The 25,596-nt window shown below is 41.7% G+C and overlaps 1 protein-coding gene across 1 annotated transcript in view; it reads right to left on the bottom strand.

Moving 5' to 3' along the window:
* LOC136872741 (lipase member H-A) overlaps positions 1 to 25,596 on the bottom strand; it is a 79,275-nt gene that overhangs the window by 12,349 nt on the left and 41,330 nt on the right. Inside the window, exons 5-6 of the mRNA XM_067146570.2 lie at positions 11,482 to 11,721; positions 1,103 to 1,306 (exon numbers count right to left, since the gene is read on the bottom strand). Coding sequence (XP_067002671.2) covers positions 1,103 to 1,306; positions 11,482 to 11,721 — 444 coding nt within the window. The remainder of the gene's footprint in view (positions 1 to 1,102; positions 1,307 to 11,481; positions 11,722 to 25,596) is intronic.

Raw genomic sequence — 25,596 nt, forward strand, 5'->3', positions numbered from 1 at the left:
TAATAATAATAATAATAATAATAATAATAATAATAATAATAATAATATCCAGCCATTCGACCGGGCCAGGAATGGAACGAATGACGCCCCATCTAGTGGTAAGGAGACGAACTGTGCCGGCTGCCGAAGCCTGTTGCACTCCTCTGGGGCAATGATTAATGATTGACAGATGAAATTATAGTGGAGAGTGTTGCTGGAATGAAAGATGACAGGGAAAACCGGAGTACCCAGAGAAAAACTTGTCCTACCTCCGCTTTGTCCAGCACATAGCTCACATGGAGTGGCCGGGATTTGAACCACAGAACCCAGCGGTGAGAGCCCGGTGCTATGCCGCCTGAGCCACAAAGGGATCTTTTATCCTATGTACAGTATAGTCAAACCACATTGTCTGTCTATCTATCCTTCTAAGAGTTTCGTCTATACGTTGCTCAGAATTAAGAAAATAATGGTATTTCCTCATTGGTTGTGTCTACAGTAAGTAAGAAATGTAATTGTTAATTTTCGGCATATCTCTCTGTAGGTATGTACGTAGTTAAATGCGTACGTGAATCACAAGAAATGGGTTGATAATCGGTATCTAGAGTCCGATAAAATACAAACACCCAGTCACGAGTCAGAGGAATTAATCCGACCCGATTAAAATCCCCAAAATGGCCGGGTATCGAACCCTGATCCTCTGAACCGGAAGCCCGAACGTTGATCATTCATTCAACTAGTCGACTTAATAAATCCCTTGATTAACATTAATTAATTATTCAGAATTAAATTACCGAAGTTAGTTGCCTCATCCCATCGTGTCTCAGTATCTAAAATAGGAATTTCAATCCATTTACATTTTCTGTCGTTATATTTTGACCGGAAAGCATTTTAGTTAAATTATAATTTTTATCGTAGTATAAGAGCAAAACCTTTCAAAACAAGAGAAGTGATTTGGATGTCTTTGCTGCACCTTTGAACATGGTCAGACATGAAGACGAAGTTTTGCCTCAAGTCTTGGAGTACGTAACTACTAGCACCAAAATCTAATTTTGCGATCTATAGACCATTTCTGTGCGATATTTTTAGGATCCCCTTTAACAGTATAATGTTGGTTTGAACTTACGTGGTCTACCTGATTTTGGCAAAAGACAGCCTGGCTGAGGACTGGGTCCCCCGTTGACCCAGTAATCGAAAGTGCCTGTTCTCACTGGAGCTCCTAAGCCCCCACGGTCAGTGTGGATCACTTCCACACAATCGGCATCTTCCTCCGAAACGGGTGGTACGCACACCACTGGCGGGTAGAAGAGTGGTCCAGCAGGATCGAAAGCTGAAAACATGTGATAATAAAGAGTGCAGTCTAACACTATTTTTATATTCGTAAGCCCAATGGTTCCAAATATATCTGTACATCTAAACATACATACATACATACATACATACATACATACATACATACATACATACATACATACATACATACATACATACATACATACATACATACATACATACATACATACATACATACATACTGAACCACACCACATATACGTGGGATTGTCATTTATTGAATACCTCATGCATATATTAAAACTAACTCGAGGACGCGAACAGGGAAAGGGTGCCAGAATTAGGCCACCGTCCACGTCGGGGACGGGTAGACCAACGCAGGGAGTACGCGAAAACTCTCAAGATATGATCTCCAGCTCTGCTATCCGAGCCACATAAATGCCAACTGCAAGGATAAAAAAGCGGGAAGAAACAGTGGTGGAATGCTTACGAAATCAACCTAGGAGCCATATGACAGAAAACTGGAAGGACAGAGAATATTGATTGAATTTATCTAGTGTCTCAAGTTAGTTTAGTTTATGTCCAATATTCAAATTTTGTCATTATATAAGAGACCGTGGGAACCGAAACCTCTTCAACACAAAGAGATGACGTGGTTCTATCAGTGATTCCCCTAGCCAAGCGTCGTTCCCACGAATATGATAAAAGGGAGCTGAACGAGGGAAGAGGGGCTTTTCCTGAAGTAGTTGGAGGAAGGAGAGGTTGTGTTTGCATTACGGTTCGCGGATCAGGATACAATGAAAGTTTAAGTTAGTACTATTTAGACATTCAGAAAGAAATGCGGGAATACTGAATATCTAAAGCCGAAGAAACAAATTCATAGACATAAATGCTGTTAGATTAGGGCGGTAAAGTAATGAGGGAACGATACTATAAACAATTAGTGATTAGAGCGCTAAAACTAGCTCGATCAAACTAACGGAGGATATCCTTTCGTCGTGTTACGAAGTAGTACAATATATGAACACATTAAAAACGCCCAGGTAATAGCAAGTTCTTCTAGGCTGATTACAGTGAGTAACGGCGCCAAATCCGGGAGAACGAACGGAACCAGTAAATCCAGGAGGACATGGTGAACGTGTGAACGAGGGGAATCGGGTGGTTGCAGTATCAACGGAGGAGAACGATACCCATCCAATTCATTCCGGTCGAGAAGACGACATCGCCGTGGATTGCAATGGAGGATGTCCCAGTCTACCATGAGTCGTTAAATCAACCTATGGTCTTTTGAGATGAGGCCGAGCGACAACACCTGAACAAGATAAGTCTAAACATGGGATAGATAAGCGAGTTTCATGAATGTTTAATGTAAATAAATCATTAATTTGCCTACGGCAAACCATGTGTTAGTTAGGATAGGTTTCTGGACCGTTGCATGTGTAGTTTTAGTGTAAATAGCTTTGCTTGTGTTGTATTTGGTTATTTGAGGAGTCGATATTAGATAGGTTTGATTCACTGCATATTATTTAATGATATTCTTGTCTTGTATGGAGTCACAGTAGTTTGAGTGCTAAGATCATCCAGAGGATAAGGACGTAAGGGCCTTATTGTAATTGAACTGGAAGAATATCCTTGAGAGAACTAGCCTACTTAAAGAATAGAATGTGCATGGTAGATTATCGATAAGCATGAGATTTCAGAGGTCCAACAGATGGCTGTGGACGAGGTGTCACCAACGTTGTTGAATTAGAGTTTTCAGTGAAATACTGGTAGGCGATGGACACAGCACCGCGAAAGTAACGAACCAGGGCCTGTTAGATAGGAGTTATTGAGAGATGTGAACAATGAAAATATGTAGAGTAACCGTGGCGGAGTAAGTCCACGAGGCGTTCTTATTACTAGTCAATGCTCTTGGAAAAATGTACCAGATAAAGTAATGAAATATTGATCAATATGAGGTAGGCTTTGAATGCCAAGAGATATTAAATCACCAGCCCAGAAGAGAAAGAAACGGACTTGTCTGACTGCTTGAGTTTCCCCGAGAAAGGGACGGCTACGGAAATAAGATGAAGGTCGCAGTGTGAAGTCTCGCCATGTTAAGAAGGGACGTTGTTTATATTTCATTTAAAGTGCCAGGTTAGTAACGTACGAGCTTGATGACGACCTCGCCTCTCTGTATTCTTTTGCTGGAGGCCAACGACCGCATTTCAAAGATGTTACCAACCCGTCAGGACAAGTGCATTTCCATGTATGTGTATTTACAGGTGCAGTGTTTTAAATGTATACATTTCTCGGTGTGTGTTTCATTTAGTTTATATTATTCTTATCTTAGTTGTATTTTTGTTTTAAGGGAAATAACTCCGTATGCTTATAGAAGGGATGCGAGTTTCTGAACTCATTCGTTTGCATATTGGAAACCGTGCCAATAGTAGAGTCAGTGAATATTTGGGGGAAAGTTTACGGTCTTGGAAAAGTGTTATATGTTTGTGTCCCTTGTCCTAAGGGTATTTTGTAGTTCGAACCTTGGTAATCATTGCTCATGTTAAATGATAGTTTCAGGAACGAAAATGTTACAATGTTTAGACTAATTTCTTCAAAAATATGAATAAAAGTGGAATAAGTTATATCACATCACCGAAAAACATAAATTCAGCTATGCTTGTGTCGGGAATAGACCCATCATTTAATAAATTTTAGTAGTGTTTATTTCGGTACTATGTTTATGAAAATTAAAAAGGGGAATTTCTGTATTTTTATTGTAATAACATTTTGTCCTATTGTAACATGTTCATTTATCTTTCACAAGTTGGTATGTTAGTTTCCTGTCCTGCTTTAATTGTTATAGTATAGTTGTTGAATTTGTATCAAACACACTGAATAACAGAACACGAATCTACCAATGGGCAGCCGGATGAAGAAAGCAGGATGGCACTAAGGCACAATACATACTGAAAACGTTCAATAGGCTACCATGTTAATAGATATGTTGGGAAGTCTAGTAAGTTATATCTGCCGTTTTCTGCATCAATTTGTGAAGTATTTGGTTGCAAGTAGCATTTTAATGCCTTGTCCGGTATACGCACGACGCTGGGCGAGTTCGGAAGTTGGAACTCTATAATTATTTTAAGTAGAGAGCTAAGTCCTGGGTGCAGCGTGACCTTGGTATTACGTTCTCTATCGTGCAAGATAGTTGACGAGATGACGCGAGACTTAGGATGCTGCTTGTGTCAGAAGGCGTAGCTTACAGGGTTTCAACCCAAGAACTGTATGTTACTATCACTTCCCTGCCTATTTCGGGTATACCAACCCGCATATTTCGCGGGATCACCAATAATACCGGTAATTTTGATCATTCACCACAAGAGGGATCAATAAACTTCGTATAATTTTCAGTATCTAATGATGTAGAAATGTAGTTTACTTCTCGGCACAGTTTTAATGACGCCACTTAGGGTAGCATCGCAGTGGCAAATACCAGATGGCCCTTGGGGGCTTCTTAACTCAGAGCTGGGAAGGCCCCGTCACCCCCACGTTGGACGCCATGATGTACCTGTCCCAGAAATCGACAGAATACTAAGTACAAAAACATTCCTCTCATTATAGTGTCCTACTTTCAAGATATTTATTTTTACATGCCCACTTTATTTTCGTCGGACAGGAGCATGAGCCATATGCTTTTGAGCGAAGTCGTTGCTCGATATGAAAGTAGGGAGGATAGGAACTCGATGCCCGCGCTTGATTCTCCGATGTTCTTCATCCATACGTTTGTCATGCATAACATATTTGTAGGTATGATTTTTATACTTGGTACTCTGTCGATGCCCGGGACAGGTACAATACATGCATACAAAGGTTAGCCAAATTAAAATGATATTTCATGGCTAAAACTTTACGCAAATGAGAAGCGGTACGAAAATATTGCAAACTTCGGGCTGGGAGGACTTGGGAATAAGGGTACGAGCTGCTCCACTAAGCGGCATCTTCCAACCTGTCAGTAGACAGATGGCGTTTTCACACTATGTAAATGCTGGGGCTGTATCTTAATTAAGGTTTCGCTTTCTTTCCACTCCTACCCCTTTCCTATCCCATCGTCGCCATAAGACCGGTCTGTGTCGGTGTCACGAAAAAATGTAAATTGAAAAAATAATAAGGGATGCCTGTCACAAAACCTGAAGCTGAAATACTGCGTACATACTGTAAGTTATCCGCGTGGAAGCCTAGTATGCCATATAGTGTCTACAACTAAATAGAAAAGGCTTGATTGAGAAACTGGAAATCAAAGAGAGAAGAATTTGCAAAAGGATACTAGGCCCTGTACTTGAATATTGGGTATACCAAAGACGTCACAGTTTAGAACTCCACACCCAGAGGAAGAGGCTCTCGGACTAAGACAGAAAAAGTGCATAGCTTTCTATAGTCGTGTCGCAATATTGTTCCCAACAGACTGACAGTCAATAAATAAATAAATAAATAAATAAATAAATAAATAAATAAATAAATAAATAAATAAATAAATAAGTAAAACAATCAGTCACCACTGACCTGCATTTAGGTCAGTCGCCCAGATGGCAGATTCGCCATCTGTTATTTTCTTACATAATTGCAAGGAATTCGGAAATGTATTGAATATCCCCTTGGTAAATTACTTCAATACCTTAATTCCCCTTGCTATAAACGAATATTTGCCCCAAATTATCTTCTTGAATTCCAACAAATCGAGCTGCTTTTCTTTGGATTTTACCAGTTCTCGACTCAAGTAATTCTAGTGAGGGTCCCATACGCTGGAACCGTACTCTAGTTTTGGTCTTGCCAGAGACTTCTATGCCCTCTCCCTGACTATCCACCTGATCACCTTCTGGAGATTCAAAGAAAGTCCGTACCACCTGCCTGATGGGACTGAGAAGGACACAAGTGGGCTGAGGCTGGCAGACTTACAAATCATACAGGCTGTGAGACACATCCTGAATATATTCCACGGTTTATAGGAAAGACCACTGAAGAAGGAAGGTAATCCCTGGTCGGAGGAAAGAAAGGAGCCAGGCCAGCAGAATATGTAACAATACTGGGCAATGATCGAAGCCAATTGGTAGATCAAGCGTGGTCCCAAATAGGTCTGTTAAAAAAACAGAAGAATATCACTTCTACTATAGTGTACAGGAGTTTTCATTTGCCTCAATAATTTAGGCCAGCTGCATGTCTGATATGGTTTTCCGACTTCTACTAGACGGTAGCGGAAACCGACCTCTTTTTGAAGAACATAGGTTGAGTTCTAAATAATTTTATCTGGTAAATATCGAAAAGGTCCGCCTCTGTGGTGTAGTGGTTAGTGTGATTAGCTGCCACCCCCGGAGGCCCGGGTTCGATTCCCAGCTCTGCCACGAAATTTGAAAAGTGGTACGAAGGCTGGAAACGGGGTTGGCTGAGCCTCGGGAGGTCAACTGAGTAGAGGTGGGTTCGAATCCCACCTCAGCCATCCTGGAAGTGGTTTTCCGTGGTTTCCCACTTCTCCTCCAGGCAAATGCGGGGATGGTTCCTAACTTAAGGCCACGGCCGCTTCCTTCCTTCTTCCCTGTCTATCCCTTCCAGTCTTCTCATCCCCCCGCAAGGCCCCTGTTCAGCATAGCAGGTGAGGCCACCTCGGCGAGGTACTGGTCATCCTCCCCACTTGTATCCCCGATCCAGAGTCTAAATCTCCAGGACACTGCCCTTGAGGCGGTAGAGGTGGGATCCCACGCTGAGTCCGAGGGAAAACCTACCCTGGAGGGTAAACAGATTAAGAAAGAAAAAAAGAAAGAAATATCGAAAGGTCAGCTTTTTTGGTGGAGTGGTTGGTGTGCTTAGCTATCACTCCCGGAGACCCGGGTTCGATTCCCAGCTCTACCACGAAATTTGAAAAGTTGTACGAGGACTGGAACGGAATCCATTCAGCCTCGGCAGGTCAATTGAGTAGAGGGGTTTAGATTCCCACCTCAGCCATCCTCGAAGTGATTTTCCATGGTTTCCTGCTTCTCCTCCAGGTAAATGCCGTGATGGTACGTAACTTAAGGCCACGGCCGATTCCTTCCATCTTCCTTATCCAACCCTTCCAATCTTCCCATCTCCACAAGGCCTCTGTTCATCATAGCAGGTGAGGCCGCCTGGGTGAGGTATAGATCCTCCATCCCAGTTTTATCCACGACAAATATCTCACTCTCCAGGACACTGCCCTTCAGGCCGTGGAGGAGGGATCCGTCACTGAGTCCGAGGGAAAAAATCAACTCCGGGTGGTAAACGGATTAAGAAAGAAACGACGAATGAGTCTCGAGGCGTCATTTACGCAGCGACGTTCTACAGCATGGAGTGGCGAATGAACTTCCAAATATCCGACTACTTCTGTCAGGTTTCAACCCATTATGTAGGGATCCAGGGTCGACACTCTGTCACTGAGTCACAGAGGGACCGTTGATAAGGATTAAACACTAGTAAACCGGGTGAGTTGGCCGTGCGGTTAGGGGCGCGCGGCTGTGAGCTTACATCCGGAAGATAGTGGGTTCAAATCCCACTGTCGCACAGTGCGTAATTTCAGGAATCTAGCCGACCAAAAATCGTATCTCGGAAACTAATGGACCGATTTACATAAAACTTAGTATGTAACTGCTATTATTGGAGATAATTAAGTGTGTGGTCAATCAAGTACAAAGAACAAATTACTACGCCAGGAATAGAATTAGTAACATTTATTTATTTATTTATTTATTTATTTATTTATTTATTTATTTATTTATTTATTTATTTATTTATTTATTTATTTATTTATTTCTTAATCTGTTTAGCCTCCAGGGTTGGTTTTTCCCTCGAAATCAGCGAGGCATCCCACCTCTACCGCATCAAGGGCAGTGTCCTGGGGCTTCAGACTCTAAGTTGGGGATACAACTGGGGAGGATGACCAGTACCTCTCCCAGGCGTCCTCACCTGCTATGCTGAACAGAGGCCTTGCGGGGGGATGGGAAGATTGGAAGGGATAGACAAGGAAGAGGGAAGGAAACATTAGTAATCTTTGTAATTTCAATCATTTTTCGTTATAGCTTTAAGAAATTAAATAGATGTTAATAGTGGGACATGCTGTTTAGAATGCTTAAAAAGAGATACAGGAATACATGTAATTGCCAAACAATTTATTCATTAGATGCAGTTACATCAGAATCGCTATCGTCACTGTCATTATCTCCTTCGGTAGATCCAGATACAGGAGGCTCAGACAGTAAGTTGAGCACTTCTCGTGAAAGCGGAATCAACTTCCTCCTCCTTGATTTCCCTAAGCTGGTAATATAAGGGTCCGATGATATAAGTAGCGTATGGAAAAGCTCAGTATTTGTGTCTTTCTGGAAGGTTTCCTATTATCTTTATTCCTGGTCTTCTGGGCTTCCTCGTAGAGTTGTCCAATAGGTATAATATAGTGCCTAATGACCTCCTCTCCATGAACCAGGAGTTTGTGCAAAGTTACAGGCATGTAGTACGATTTGTATTTTGGTAAGTACAATTGTATATTTTCCTTTGCGAACATGCCAAATGTCACTTTATCAATGGCATACCCACGCTAAAGAGTTTCTACGATGGCACGTAGATGGTTTATTAAGTTTATATCTACTCCAGTAATATCTTCAGAAGTGGAAGCCTCTCTGAAGAATCTTCTAGCCGTTTCCATCATTGGTATTGCCAGCACTTTGCTTCGGATATCAACCAATAGACGCGTTTCCTCCCTGAACTTCTGTAGTGAAGTCATCTACAGTATTTATTTATTGCATGTGCATTTTAGGCCTTAAATCAGTGCGTAAATGTATTGTGTTGAGTGAGAGTTGTGCGATAAGCCTACGTCTGTGATTTATTTCTTTGACATAAATACTGTGATCTTTTTTTAGTCATCTGCAATATTTATTTATTTATTGCGTCTGTTTTCTAGCTTTTATTGTCTGGATAAATTTATTAAATTCAATTAAATACATCACCCGCCCCTCGAGCCCATAAAATTATTTGTCTATTTTCTCTCGCAATTTGCCTTATATTTCAGTGCTGAGGTTTCTTATGTGCCGCAGTTTACCTCTGATTCTGTACAAACCAAAAGTGGCCCCTGTAAACCCCACATCGCCTTTAGTTCATAAAAGTAATTTGTAGCTTAGTTTCTTCAGCCTTTTTTGTTGAACTTACATACTGAATTTCACAAATTTATGTGCCGCCGTTTTCCCATGATGGCGTTGAGCAGAGCCGTTCGATATGGCAACCCTGTTGTCATAAGAACAATACTGTTTTCTTAACATGGAATGAGCTATAGTACTAGCAGGCTCATCCTGACATTGTTGTGATGCACGTCCTTCTGAAAGGCTCATTCTCTGCTCGAACCAACTTTTATTGTACTTCAGCACTGTGTCCCTTTTTCTACTATATTTTGCCCAGTGTGATCGAATTTTAGCACACAAACTTCTGACAGATTTCCTTATTGACTTGTATATATCCTCAGAATAATCCTCAAAGCCTAAATGTTCAATTACAATATTCGCAATATCATCGTTCCGCTTATATTCCCTGCTGTTCCTCAACAGCTCGAAAACCGACCTCCGGGTTACAGAGTACGTGGCTTCTGAAAATAATTAATTACTCTCATGGCCGCGCCTGGTCGCAGCAAAAAGTCACAGTTTTCTATTCTTTCAAGTATAGATAACTCATCCAAAAGAATTTCATTGCGGAAATAAAAGGCAATCCATTTTGAAAGTCAGCTCAAATTTGTATAATTATATAGCGCTTGGACACCGTGTACCTGAATTGTAAGTGCATATTGTGGACAACAATATAGTAATTATCAGAAAATTCTACATACTATATAAATATAATCACATTGCAAGCTAAAGAAATATTTAGTTCTGACGTCTTTACTGAGCCCTCACATAATAATAACTGCGCCCTCGCCTCGCCAGAATATGATGCCCTAACGGAGGAGAGCCACTTTAGGCCTTCGGTGAGATTAGATAATCAGACAGCGCGACTTTTCAATACTTAATTACTGTACCCAAGAGTCTTATAAACACGACTCACAGAAAATACGAACCAAAGACAAGGGTTGAAAATATTATTTTTGGCCGGCTGGATGCTAGAAATTACCCACTGTGTGTCGGCAGCCCTGAAGATGGTTTTCCGTGGTTTTCCATTTTCACACCAAGCAAATGCTGGGGCTGTACCTTAATTAAGGCCATGGCCGCTTCCTTCCAACTCCTAGGCCTTTCCTCTCCCATCGTCGCCATAAGACCTATCTGTGACTGTGTCGGTGCGACGTAAAGCCACTAGCAAAAAAAAAAAAAAAAAAAAGAAAAAAAAAAAAAAAGAAAAAAAAGAAAAACTAGTAATGAACTTCAGTCAGCCGTCACATCCTAGTATCAAGGTTGATACAAGTTCGATGAGAAACAATTGAAAATTCTCCCACTTGGTTACAACAACAATCACTAGCACGATAAATGTTTCTTTGTTTTGTTTGTTCTTGTTTGTTTGCCCAACCCTTGTTCCGTTTCTCTACGGTGTCGGTTATGAGGTGAGATGAATATGTCGTGGCCGGCTTTTATGACTGGATGCCCTTTCTGACGTCAACCTCATCAGAGAAGTTAATGAGATGAAATGAATCTCATGATATAGGAAGGAAGAGGGTGAAACTCGGTGCCGGCACATAGCCTACACCTGTCGTATAGCACTAAGTGGTCTGCTCAAGGCTTAACGTCCCCATCCGACAGACGAATCACCATCAACAGCGTCATATGCTCTCACCCCATATAAGCATTGCGGAGAGGTTTGGAATTTAATCCAGGCTTTTGGCACGCATTCTAGTGATAAAGATGTCGATTCCAATAGGGAATCTAGTGATTAGAAATTTTATACCACCACCTCACCTACGCTCCCGACCAACATTGTGATGGTGAAAATGGTTTCGACCACCGGGACTCGAACCGACTAACAGCGGTGTCAGACCGTTTAGAATTCAACGCCTTAAGATCGTGGCCACCAGCACGATAAAGAAAGTTGAAAATTTACTGAGTATTTTCTCATAAGGTTTCTCATTTTTCTTGCTAATAATATTCAACGTCACACTTAGAAATAAAGATGTTTGATATCTAGATTGTCCAGAAGCTTCCTTTTCAAAAGAATGGGTGAAAGTATTGAAAGAAGATCTTTATATTGACTGAAATAACTTACTTATTAAATGTCTGACACGATTCTTCATGTTTCTTGCGACGTGACCAGCACCTTGTCCACCAAGACTGATTCCGCACAGGTAGCAGAGAGAAGCACCAGCGTCGATCAGAGCGTCCAAAGAGCTGGCAATAGCCTTACCCGCTTTTGGCGTCATGGACACCGACATGTGATAGAGGGGATTTGTCGACACAGCTGTCCAGTCCACCGCAATGAAATTGCAGTCACAATTTTCCACAAAAACTGAAATCAAAGAACAAAGCATTCAATTAACAAGGTACTGGTAAGACCACAATCACAGTATGGTTCCAACGTACAGGACCTTCTTCATGATGACTTCATACGAGAACTGAAAAAGATTCAAAGGCAAGAAGCACGATTTGTTCTGGGTGATTTTGGACAAAAGAGTAGCTTTACGAAAATGTTGCAAACCTTGCACTGGGAAGACATGGGAGTAAAGAGGCGAGATGACTCACTGTGTGCTATGTTTCGAGCTGTCAATGGAGAAATGGTGTAGAATGATATTAGTAGACGAATAAACTTCAGTGTTGCTTTTATAAGGCTCATTTTGGAACTCAAGAGGACTAATCGTGGCAAATGCTCGTTTATAGGGAAGGAATTAGGGATTGGAATAATTTATCAAGGGAAAATGTTAGAAAAATTTGCAATTTCTCTGAAATCATCCAAAGAGAGAGACTAGTTAAGCAACTAATAGGGAATCTGCCACCTGGATGACAGTCCTAAATGCAGACTGGTGCTAACTGAACAAGTTACCAGCTCACAGGCCGGCTCGATCCTTAAATACCATCACTACAATTTATGTGGTTACATGCAAACCGTATAAACGGATGGTAGTGCAATAACGAGGAGTGAGGTAGTTTGCCGTTGCTTGCCCTTCTTCACTGTGCATTGCGAGGTCATAATACCACATCAACCCAGGAAAAAGTGTTTCCTCATATTAAAGGCTCTTAATAATGCAGCAGTGAGTATATCTTCAAAGTAGGTTGGACTCCGAAATATGCAACATTTTTATTCCCCTTTAACTGCATTCATTACATGCTTTCTCTTTCTTACTCCTCTAATTACTTTGAAACTAGACGAACCCAGCTCAACAGCAAAATCTTTCACGTCTGTTTTTAATTTTGTTTAACATTGCATCAACCCAGATGTATTCTTCAAGATGATAGGATACGAAAGTCCTAGGACTGTCTTAATTAAACTCCAGTCCCAGAACTTGTCTGTGGAAGTGCCATCTTCAGAGCTCACGACAATAGACTTACTTACTTCACTTAATTCGTCTCCGTGAAACGTCTCCATTGTGGTCGTCGACTTGCCAATCCTTTAACTTCCTTCCAAGTCTTCCCTGCTTCAAGAGCCTGCTTCTCTACAGTCCTCTTCTAGGTCTTGCTAGGACGACCTCTACTCACTGCCCCTTGAGGATTCCATTCCAATGCTGTGCGTTCTATAGATCCTGCTGGCTCTCTCAAAGTATGACCTATCCATTTCCATTTCCTCCTCTTGATTTCCATTGCGACTGGAACTTGGTTTGTTTTTCTCCATTGCACGTCATTGGATATACTGTAATTTCAGGCCATCTGATGTTTGTGATGCGCCGTAAGCAGCTGTTTATAAATGTCTGCAAGTCACGACAGCAGGGTTCGATCTAAAGTTCTGCATAAAAGGTTTAGACTCGGTTTATTTTCAGGCGACTAGCGAATATAGTCCGATGGTTGTACGCGGCCGAACATTTATAGCGGATCGGTCTTAAGCCTGAGTATGCCATCGCTTAAGGATAGAAGGTAGGTAATTGTTATAATTTATTATTGTTAAATAACAGAATGGACTGGAGCCTCCGTGGCTCAGACGGCAGCGCGTCGGCCTCTCACCGCTGGATACCGTGGTTCAAATCCCGACCACTCCATGTGAGATTTGTGCTGGACAAAGCGGAGGCGGGACAGGTTTTTCTCCGGGTACTCCGGTTTTCCCTGTCATATTTCATTCCAGCAACACTCTCCATTCTCATTCCATACCATCTATCACTCATTAATATAAATCACTTTGGGAGTGGCGATCCCATCGTAATAACAGCCTATATATGATTCATTCATTACATCCCTGACCCGGTCAAAGACTGGAAAACGGGTTGTAGGTTTTCGTTTTTCAACAGAATGGACTGTGTCTATTGGGATTACCGGTACCTATTCGTCTCGAAACTGTAAGATGAACGTCATTACCGGGAAATAAACAATGCATTTTAATCTGCCGGAGCTGAAAGACATTAGGTTAATCAAAATAGCATACTTTTAAACATTCTGTATTATTGAACCAAGGACCTTGCAATGACGTAAGGTAGAAATAGGTTAGCGTTCTCTTTATGCCAGAAAACATTGCTACGTTAGCACGATCGAAGGAGGAAGCCATTAAGTCAAATTTCAACGCCGTATTCCTTACTTAATGTTGGCCGTAGGAGTCATAAATTGTATAGATGTTTACAAGAAATGAAAACTGTATGCCAAGATAAAGAGGATATTGCTCCCATGACGTTTTATTTATGCAAGCAAGTAGGGCAAATGAAAGGGAATCCGTATAATGTTTCAAGCACTGAGTGGCGTAGAAAATTATAAATTTAGATGATATAGGTGTTTTTATGTTATACGGGGTGTTTGAAAAAGGACTCCCTAGTTTTAATGTGTCCTAGAATCTGTACAAAGTGACATACACTATTCTAGTTTGTGGTGTATGATTCATCAACTCTCCAAGTTTGGCTCCCCTGCAGTTGGCAGGCCTGCTTGACCTTGAGATGGCACCAGTGCGGTTTGCTTCCTCTGTTCCCTCAGTTCATCCAGGCGTGCGTGCAGTGCAGTGCAGTGCACACAGCAATGGCGCCGTCTCAAGGTGAAGCAGAGCTGCCAACTGCAGGAGAGCCAAACTTGGAGAGTTGATGAATCACACACCACAAACTAGAATAGTGTACGTCACTTTGTACAAGTTCTAGGACACATTAAAACTGGAGAGTTCTTTTTCAAACACCCTGTACATTCTTTGACAAATTATCATGGGAAATATTGATTATGGATTTCTTTACACCATATTAAACTGACCACAGAGCTGAACGGCAGTAAGTCACTTTTATTTCCAAAATTATTTTTGAACATCGTTTGAAAATGAAAACCTACAACCTGTTTCCCAGTCTTTGACCGGGTCAGGGATGTAATGAATGAATCATATATAGGCAGATATTACGATGGGGTCGCCACTCCCAAAGTCAGTTATATTAATGAGTGATAGATGCTGTGAAATGAGAATGGAGAGTGTTGCTGGAATGAAAGATGACAGGGAAAACCGGAGTACCCGGAGAAAAGCCTGTCTCGCCTCCGCTTTGTCCAGCACAAATCTCACATGGAATGACCGGAATTTGAACCACGGTATCCAGCGGTGAGTGGCCGACGCGCTGCCGTCTGAGCCACGGAGGCTTTGCACATCATTTATTAAATTAAAATAGACCTTCCAGTAGCAAAAATATAACACGAGTTGCTGTTTCACAATAGAGGACAATTAATACTCCGTTTGTTAAGTTCTATTCTAGTGATTTAACCAACATATTTTTTCTCTTCTGAAAAAGTGAAAAGCTGGGCTGAGTGGCTAAGACGCTTGAGGCTCTAGCCTTCTAACCCTAACTTGGTAGATATACTGGCACGTAATAGAACTCCTGCGGTACAAAATTCCGTCACCTCTGGGCCTCCGAAAACCGTCAAGAAGTAGCTAATGGGACGTGAAAATAATATTATTAAAAAGTGAAAACTGACTTTAGCTTTTCAGATTCAACTGATTCACTTGTATTCTGAATCATGTTAAATATGAGGATATTAATTACTGTATGTATGCTGGGTATTCAGCCCGACGGCTGGTTTGATCCTCCACAGCTCCACCAAAAGCTATCAGACAAAACCCAGGCGTCACTGAAGAGGCATACTAGGGAAATGAGTAGCGAGGTAGTTTCCTGTTGCTTTCCTCAATTCATTACTAGTGTATAACAATCGAAACAAATTCTTCTCTCTCAAAATAGCAATCGAAATAAAAACAACTACGATAAAACTATCTTGTAGTTTATGATAGGGGGTGGTTGTTGTACGATTATATGGAAAATAAAGGATCAAATACCTGGAAGGACATAGTTGACATAGTCAGAAAAGACCCAAGATAAAAATATACTCGGTTGTTATATGCAATAATGCTTCACAGAAAAGTTTGCTGGTTTGCCAATACAGCCAGACATCAGACTGTTTCATCTGTGGTTTTCATATTCGGCCACGCAGGATTCAAGTTCCAACCACCATCTCCCGAATGCAAGCTAACAGCTAAGGGCCCCAACTGCGCAAGTAACTGTGTCTATTCCACAGTTCAAATACTTCCAGTCTATTTATTTTCCTTCAGCGGTCATGTTTGCACTCTATTGAACAATGATCAAAATATGTAGCATCTCAAATGACTAAACCCCCTCTGTTGGTGGGGGCGGTAGAATAATACCTACGGTATCCCCTGCCTGTCGTAAGAGGCGACTAAAAGGGTCCCAGGGGCTCTCAACTTGGGAGCGTGGGTAGGCAACCCCTTAGCTGTTCCCTGGCATTGCTTCCACATACTTGTGCCAGGCTCCTTGCTTTCATCTATCTTATCCGACCCCCGTTCTTCAACTCTTATTATTTTCCGACCCCAACGGTATAAGGTGGTCTTTAATTTTCACGTCCTTCGTTGCCCTTGTCTTCCTATGGCCGATACCTGCATTTTTTGAAGTATCGGATCCCTTCCATTTTTTTCTCTCTGATTAGTGTTACATAGAGGATGGTTGTCTACTTGTACTTCCTCTTAAAACAGTAATCACCACTACGAGAACCTCTCAAATGACTAACATTCAGAATAAGGTACCTTTCCTTTGGTCTGCGATGTTAAGCATGTTAAGTAAATGGTTATTCCCTGCTTACCTTGACTCACAAGTGGCTCGTTGGATACATGTAGAGTGTAATCTTACTTCTACACAAGGAAACAATGCTACTCGAGACCTTGGCCTCCCATATATGCATCCGTGTGGGAGATTCTGGTCTTACTAACGTAATACAAAGCCCACCTGGTGGCCGTGATAGTCATCGATCGAGTTGGCCGCGCGGTTAGGGTCGCGCAGCAGTGGGCTTGAATTCGGGAGAGAGTGGGTTCAAACCGCACTTTTGGCAGCCCTGAAGACGGTTTTCCGTGGTTTCCCATTTTCACACCAGGAAAATGCTGGGGATGTAACTTAATAAAGGCCATGGCCACTTCCTTACCACTGCTAGTCTTTCACTGACTCATCATCGCCATAAGGTGAAATGTAAACCAAAATTATTTTTTAAAAAAAGTATAAAAATTCAAGGCATCATGTCCATATCTGTCACGTGTATTTTCTATACTATTGTCCGGCTCCATGGCTAAAATGCTAGCGTGCTGCCTTTGGTCACAGGGGTCTCGGGTTCGATTCCCGGCAGGGTCGAGAATTTTAATCTTAATTGGTTAATTTCGCTGGCACGGGGGCTGGGTGTATGTGTCGTCTTCATCATCATTTCATCCTCATCATGACGCGCAGGTCACCTACGGGTGTCAATTCAAAAGCCCTGCACCTGGCGAGCCCAACTTGTCCTCGGACACTCCCGGCACTAAACGCCATACGCCATTTTTTTCTATACTGTTACACTTACAAATTTCAAATTTGGTGAATTAATTGCCATTCGTGATATCGATAATTACTCAGAACATTCAATGATCTGAAGCCACTGTTGCCAAGAATTTTGTGTATTTTTTTGTACGTTGTCAGTTTTGAAACTCAAATTGAAGAGAACTGTGAAAAAATGTGTTCTAGAATTTTTTACAGCAAGTAACTTGCAACTTTCATAACTTTCAACTTTCATTACGCTTTATTATATCCTCAGAATTAACAATGTGAAAACGTAAGTGGTTATTCAAGGTTAGGCCTCTCCATCTTGGCTGTCAACACACTCAGTACTCACAACTTCAGCTCACAAAGACTAACTGATGCTTGCTCTAACACCCTAAAAGTAAGGCAGCGTGAGTGACGTTACCTGACGCGAAGCATTATGATTGCTGCGTATACATTGCAGGTTTTGAAAAGGAAAAAATGAAATAGTTCTGTTCACGTTGCAGGATTTGAAACTCACCCCAATATGCAAAGCCTTACATTACAGCACATGATCGACTTATGCAAGAATACTTTTCAGCATATAGTAGAGTTTGCTGTTGACTACCGGATGGCATGCAATAACTCACCTTGACCGAATTTGAAGTGGCACGTTTTGAAACTCACCTCGTCATATGGTCTGATACAGTGGTCAGCCGTTCCGTGAGAAAAGCAGAATGCTGGCCGGCAGGGTGAATATTGTCAAGGTATTCTCGCTCTTCATAATGTATGTGCTGCGGGTCAGTATATCTCCAAAAATATTATCGCATACAAGGTTTTGTCCCGGCAACGACGATATACTATTTGCAATCGCGAGATTGCGTGCCAAAAGTCTGGATTCAATTCCATGCCTCCTGGCAGTGTTCATATTGATTGAGGGGAATATAAAATTGTTGATAGTGATTCGTCCATCGGATGGGGAGGATAAGCATCGAGCAGACACCTTCGCGTTATTCGACAGGATAAGTTTTTAAGTCCCGATACCGGGTTTTCTGGGGCTGTACCTCAATTAAGGCCACGGCCGCTTCCTTCCCACTCCTAGCCCTTTCCTATCCCATCGTCACAATGTAACCTGTCTGTGTCAGCGCGACGTAAAGCAAATTGTAAGAAAAATGTTAAATCGGGTTTCTCCCTCTCTCTTCCTCATTATCATCATGATCTCATACCAAGGTGAGGTCACCCATCTGCGTCAAGTAGGAAGACCTGCACCTGGCGAGTCGAACATGTCCTCGAACACTTCCGGCACTAAAAGATATACGGTAAATAACACACACACACATCTTATAGTGTGTCATATCTTTCAGCGTTCAGTCTGCAAGCCTCTGTGAAAATACCGAACGCCTCCAACATCCTCTATTTGTAACTAGCTCTTTGGCCTCGTTTATTTCCGTACCATATATACCTAAAATAATTCTAATTTGAATCTAATTATCGTCCTCTCTACTTCTCTTACCCACCATAAATGAAGAAAACATAACATAGTTCAGAATTTTCAGGTAGATTGTTTTATGTCAAATTTCATTATTCGAAAATTATATCGAATCGAACGTAGATCCTTTCTATCACTGTTCCATTATTGTAACCACCAAGCTAAGATGATCTGTCTAGTACCATGTATGATCCAAAATCCACCTTAGCGAATTAGGCTGTGTTGGTCATATTCCCTAGCCTTTTGGCCTTCCTGTACGGAGTTTCTCTTTACTTAATCCACCGTCAATGCAGGAACTTGCTAGAATAGCACCGTATTTGAATTCCCAAGCTACGTTTTCAACAATGCACCTAAGTAATGAAAAGTTCGCATATTAACACAGGCAACATATAATATCAGACAAGTAGACAATATTCACATTAATAGAACGTTATAATGATACTATTGCATTCATTAACCAAATTATATGTCTATATTGCCCAAGTAAGTTCGCTGCGTGGTTCGGGTTAAGTATCTGAGAGTGATGGTGGTGGCAATTTTATTGTTATAAGAGGAAATACAACTAGGTAACCAACCTCTGTCAACAAATCAAACGGAAACAAAAATTAAAATTAAAATAAAATGAATTATTCAATGGGGAAATTTGAAAAATAATTTAAAAATCGAAATAAAATTATGTTATTAAACCGAAATGGACACAAATATGTGAATTAAGAAACAGAACACCTGATATGTATATGCGCTTCATTAATACACTCTCACACATACAGCAAATGACGAGATTAGCAGTCATCAGCTAGTATGAGTTCAGGTGTCTCCTGTAGGCCGAGGTTCGGTCTTAGCCCTGAGAGATCGAGGCACTCTGTCAGGATGTGGGCCACAGTTAATTCGGCACCAGAAGAATACGTTGGGGGTTCTCCCCTCTTTAGGAGGTAATAATGCGTACACATTCCATGGCCTACAGTATTCTCAGCCTTCACAAAGCTATGACCTCTCTCCTTGAGGGTGGATAAAGGACCACCACATGGCCGTTGTCTTCTTAATTACCGTATTGTAAGATTCTTAGAAATTCGGATAGTTAGCCAGTCCGATTTCCAGGACGACAAATGATTCGACGTAGCTGTCGTCCTTGCATTCAGGAGATAGTGGGTTTAAACACCACCGTCGACAGCCTTAATGATGATTTTCCGAGGATTACCATGATTTTTTTTTTTTGCTAGGGGCTTTACGTCGCACCGACACAGATAGGTCTTATGGCGACGATGGGATAGGAAAGGCCTAGGAGTTGGAAGGAAGCGGCCGTGGCCTTAATTAAGGTACAGCCCCAGCATTTTCCTGGTGTGAAAATGGGAAAGAACGGAAAACCATCTTCAGGGCTGCCGACAGTCGGATTCGAACCCACTATCTCCCGGATGCAAGCGCACAGCCGCGCGCTCCTAACCGCACGGCCAACTTGCCCGGTAGAATGAGAATGAGAATAAGAATAAGAAGAGGTCTATCACTTGCCAGACGTGAACAGTGGGACTGTGCCTAATTCCGACATTGATTTCTATGAGTCATCTCACTTTCGTTTTTCTCATCCGACCTTCCTTGTTCAACTGCCGTTCGTACCTGACTCCGACGGTGTAAGATTTGCGAAGCTACAGAGTGTTGTCCTCCTCCAAACCCTTTATGATCTTCCAATTTTTTTCCCCCGTTACCTTCATTCTTCGAAGATTCGGACCTCGTCCTTCTTCTCTTTTGGATGAAGTTGAAGGCGAAGTTGTCTGGTTGTACCGCCCTGTAGTAATAATAACTTCGTGAGGCTATTCCTGGATTGGTGCAGCCGTTGTAAGGCAGACCCTCGAACGAGTGTGGGTGGCATCTGCTGTGCGTGGTAACTGCGTGTTTTGGTAGTGGAGAATAGTGTTGTGTGAGAGTTGCGAAAATGTTGGAGACAGTACAAAGCCGCAGTCCCCGAGTCAGGGGAAATAACTTTTTAAGGTTAAATTCTCAGTCCCGGCCGGGAATCGAACCCGGGGCCCTCAGAACAAAAGTCGACTACGCTGACCATTTAGCCAAGGAGCTGAACTACTGACTAGTGAAACAATAACAGTTGTTTAATTATTGCAATTATTACCTCTCATGGTAGCCTCCGTGGCTCAGGTGGCAGAGCATCGGCCTCTCACCGCTGGGTTACGTGGTTCAAATCCCGGTCACTCCATGTGAGATTTGTGCTGGACGAAGTGAAGGCGAGACAGGTTTCTCTCCGGGTACTCCGGTTTTCCCTGTCATCTTTCATTCTAGAAACATTCTCCACTATAATTTCATTTCATCTGACAATCATTAAAAATTGTCCCAAAGCAGTGTGACAGGCTTCGGCAGCCGGCACAATTCCTATCCTCGCCGCTAGATGGGGGCTTCATTCATTCCATTCCTGACCCGGTCGGATGACTGGAAACAGGTTGTGGATTTTGATTTTGATACGCAGTCCACCAAAATGACAGGTCACCCGATTCGCTCTGTCGGGCTCAGGTGGGCCCATGATCGCCGGTTCAGTCCCGGCTCGGTTTGCTGCCAATATTCTTATTCTTATTCTTATTCTTATTCTTATTCTTATTCTTATTATTATTATTCTTATTCTTATTCTTATTCTTATTCTTATTCTTATTCTTATTCTTATTCTTATTCTTATTCTTATTCTTATTCTTATTCTTATTCTTATTCTTATTCTTATTCTTATTCTTATTCTGATTCTGATTCTGATTCTGATTCTGATTCTTATTCTTATTCTTACGAATAGGCCAACCTGGGACCGCACTTGTTCAACTGTTGTGCTTTATTTTTTGGCCTGCCGGGCTGAGTGGCTCAGACGGTTAAGGCGCTGGCCTTCTAACCCCAACTTGGCAGGTTCGATCCTGGCTCAGTCCGGTGGTATTTGAAGGTGCTCAAATACGACAGTCCTGTGTCTGTAGATTTATTGGCACGTAAAAGAACTCCTGCGGGACTAATTTCCTGCACCTCGGCGTCTCCGAAGATCTTAAAAAGTAGTTAGTGGGACGTAAAGCAAATAACATTAAATTATTATTATTATTTTTTGGCCAGTATTGCCGCATATTCTTCCGGTACAGATTGTTTCTTTCCTTCACCAGGGAGTACCTTTAGTAGTTTTTACTGAAAACCATAAACTTTATTCAGGATCTGTCTCACAGCTTCTCTGTTACATAAATATATCTGTCCCATATTGTTTATGTCCTTCTCTTCTCCTTCAGCCATGCGGTGCGGACTTCCTTGTTTCGCCAGAAGGTTAACCAGGTGTCTGGTCAGTATGAAGACAGACTATCTTAACACATGACCATAAAAAGCTAAGCTACTTTTCCTTGTACAGTCAGGGAGCTTCTCTATTGGAGGTAGAGCTCGGAATTGTGAAGTATTCCCCATCATCCAGTATGGGGCCTACGATCTTTCACATAATTCTTTTCTCTCTGACTCTCTCAATCTAGCCTTTTCTGTTTAGTGACAGATACTCCGTGACCAAAAGGGCTTCCAGGCGGATGACTCTAGTGTAGTGTTTCAGTTTCCGATTTCGTGGCAGGCATCTTTTTTCTTATGTTGTTTGAGAATGTCGATAGGCCAGTTCCAGATTATTAACTCTCACAGGGGGGGTGGGGGGAGGGAGCTGCTTTCCTTGACAACTCAATCCAGTCGCCGAGGTACTTACATTTCTCCACATGCTTGATTTTATTCTGTTTTAGTCACAGGTCTCTGTTAGTCTCTTTGATCTGAGTGAAGTAGGCGTACTTAGTTTTCTCCACTCGCACTTGAAGTCCGACTTTGGCCGTTAGACTTCTTAGAGAATGTTTTTTTTTTTTTTTTTTTTTTTTTTTTTTTTTTTTTTTTTTTTTTTTTTTACTACAGTTGAGTTATACCGCCGCTATTTTCAAGGGTTCAATATTATTACGGAGTAGTACAACCAGGGATTCGTCCGCTCCTAACTTCGAAGAATGCTTTACGTTGTACCGGCACAGATAGATGTGCCAGCCCCGCGGTGTAAGGGTAGTGTCCCTGCCTCTTACCCGGAGGCCCCAGGTTCTATTCCCTGCCAGATAAGGGAATTTTATCTGGAGAAGAGGGCTGCTTCGAGGCCCACTCAGCCTACGTGATTACAATTGAGGATCTAACTGACAGTGAGATAGCGGCCCCGGTCTAGAAAGCCAAGAAAAACGGCCGGGAGGATTCGTTGTGCTGAACAAACGACACCTCATAATCTGCAGGTCTTCGGGTGAGCACTGGTCGCTTGATAGGCCATGGCCCTTCGCGGTTGTTGTGCCATGGGGTTTGGTTTGGACACAGACAGATTTTATCACGACGATGAGATAGGAAAGGCCTAGGAGTGGGAAGGAAGCGCTGCGGCCCTAATTAAGATACAGCCCCAGCATTTGTCTGGTGTGGAAATAGGAAACCATAGAAAACCATCTTTAGGACTGCCGATATTGGGATTTGAACCCACTATCTCCTGGATGCAAGCTCACAGCTGCGAGCCCCTAACCGCGCGGCTAACTCGCCCGGTGCTCCTAAATCATCCAAAAGAGAAGAAGGATGAGATCTGAACCTTCGAAGAATGAAGGTAACGGGAAAAGGAAGGGAACACCACGAAGGGGGTGGAAGAGGGAAACATTTTACAGCCTCGCAAATCTTACACCTTCGGAATCAGGTACAAAAAACAGTTGACTAAGGAAGTTCGGATGAGAAAGACGAAAAGGAGATGACTCATAGAAAGCAATGTCGGACACAGCCACAGTCTAACGGTTCACGTCTGGCAACTGCTGGACATCTCCAAGTAAGTCCAGTTATTATTATTATTATTATTATTATTATTATTATTATTATTATTATTATTATTATTATTATTATTATTATTATTATTATTATTATTATTATTATTATTATTTACAGCGTTATGCCCATCTGTTCAGCGCGATATAACTTATTTAACTGATTTCTTCTACCAAAATCTCTTTATCTGGGCACTGACCATTTTCCTCCCTTCTTTAGTCCATGATTTAATGGTCCTGGTACTCATTTTCTCAGCAAAATGATGGTTGTTGACTGATTTTTTGAATTGGAGTCGATCTTGAATAATTTCCAGTGGAATGCCAATTTCCTGAAGGTCTTTTTCTATTTCACTAAGCCAGTTGTTCGTCATTGTTCATTCTGAGAATGTGGCCATATAATTTTAATTGCCTTTCCCTGATGGTGTCGTTCATCTTTTCAGAATACTGATAAATCTCTCGAGTCTTTCGTTTCATCCATATTCCCTCTGAGTAGACTGGGCCAAAGATTTTCCTCCATATTATCCTCTTTCGGCAACCCTGAAGATGGTTTCCCGTGGTTTCCCATTTTCACACCAGGCAAATGCTGGGGCTGCCCTTCAATAAGTGATCTGCCTCCAATGATCAAGGTTTCTGAGGCGTGTAGTGTTTCAGGTTTGATAACTGAGTTGTATTACGTTCCTGGATATTGATGTTTTGTATTATTATTGTTGTTGTTTTTGTTGTTGTTGTTGTTGTTGTTATCTCGGGAACAGAGTAAGACATTTCAATTATTAAACATTCTGGTTGTACTGCCTTTTCCTAATCAACAAAAACAATTAACTGTAATTTCACTGTAAAGGAATGTGCACGATGTTTGATCTGGATTCAATTACAGCACTTACTATTATATATTTACTTACAATCTCATTGTTCCAGTAGTTACAGTCAGTCGAAGAATAATCCTAGAATGAATATGAGTCACCATCTCAAAGAATATACAATCATTTATTGATTGAAATAAATTACCGAATTTATTTTCCAATAATCTGGTACAATAACGTTCCTTGCATTTCCTTGTCTATTAAGTCGTGTTATTTTATTATGACCGGAAACCCCTTCTTTTAAATAGAATAGAGTATTCAAAAACTACTAAGTTTGGCTTGCTCCGCCTTTCTGGGCTGGCAACCGTTCTTCCTTGTTTACGAGGGGGATAGTCTGTGGACCTGGGCATAAAGGATAAGTTATGATCGAAGTGCTCTTCGATTACAGGAACAGGTACATTTCGAATTCACTTCTGAACGTTGATCTGGCACTAAGGAGACGTATGCTGCCATTCCTCGGTGTCTTTTTAATACAGTGCGATGTAAAATACCTTAGTTGTGGCAAGGACAGAATTGAGCTGCCTATCGTGACAGCGCACAAACATATCGGTCGCTACATAATACAGTAAACCTCCCCTTCCTCATCCGCCGTTTCCTCCAGCGGATTACTACTTGTTTCCGAAAGTCAATGCGGCAGAGTTAGCTTCATCCGAGGAGATGAAGATCAATTGGACCGGCAATCTGCCAGTAGAGATGAAGATGGACTGTAGAATTATTTCGTAAAGTGGAATGGACGTTGGCAGAATTGTCTCACTGCCCAAGGACCTTAATTTGAAGATCTTGTTTAAAATGTTCCATGTCCACTGCGATGTTCAGTTTCTTTTAATGCTGAAGACATTTCTTAGCAGACAAAGTATCGGTCCCCACACTACGAAAAACGTAAAATTAAGCAATTTCCTCAATTGTGCCGAAAGATGAAAGGCTAAATTGCCCGGAAATTTTTCAAATTGTGAGTCTTGGATAGTTCTATGGAACTAAAAAAAACAATTTCTAAAATCACTTCCGGCCTAAATGTAGTTTCCGAAAAAGCCTAAAAGTGCTTGTTTCTCTACTCGTCTTCTTTTTTAAATTCAAATCCTAGCCAAATTAACTCATTTACATAATCATTTCTGCAATATGCTCCTTCCTCCAATACCCTCAGATTTTTTTTTTTAATGTCCACGCCGAATATAGTTATAAGGGCTTAAGTGAAACTCTGCATTGACTCACATTGGCGCTGGTAGTGGTGCTTAAGTGAAACTCTGCACTGACTCACATTAGCGCTTGTAGCGGTGCTTAAGTGAAACAATGCATTGA

Source organism: Anabrus simplex, chromosome 4 (assembly GCF_040414725.1).
Source record: "Anabrus simplex isolate iqAnaSimp1 chromosome 4, ASM4041472v1, whole genome shotgun sequence".
In the NCBI taxonomy this organism is placed as follows: domain Eukaryota; kingdom Metazoa; phylum Arthropoda; class Insecta; order Orthoptera; family Tettigoniidae; genus Anabrus; species Anabrus simplex.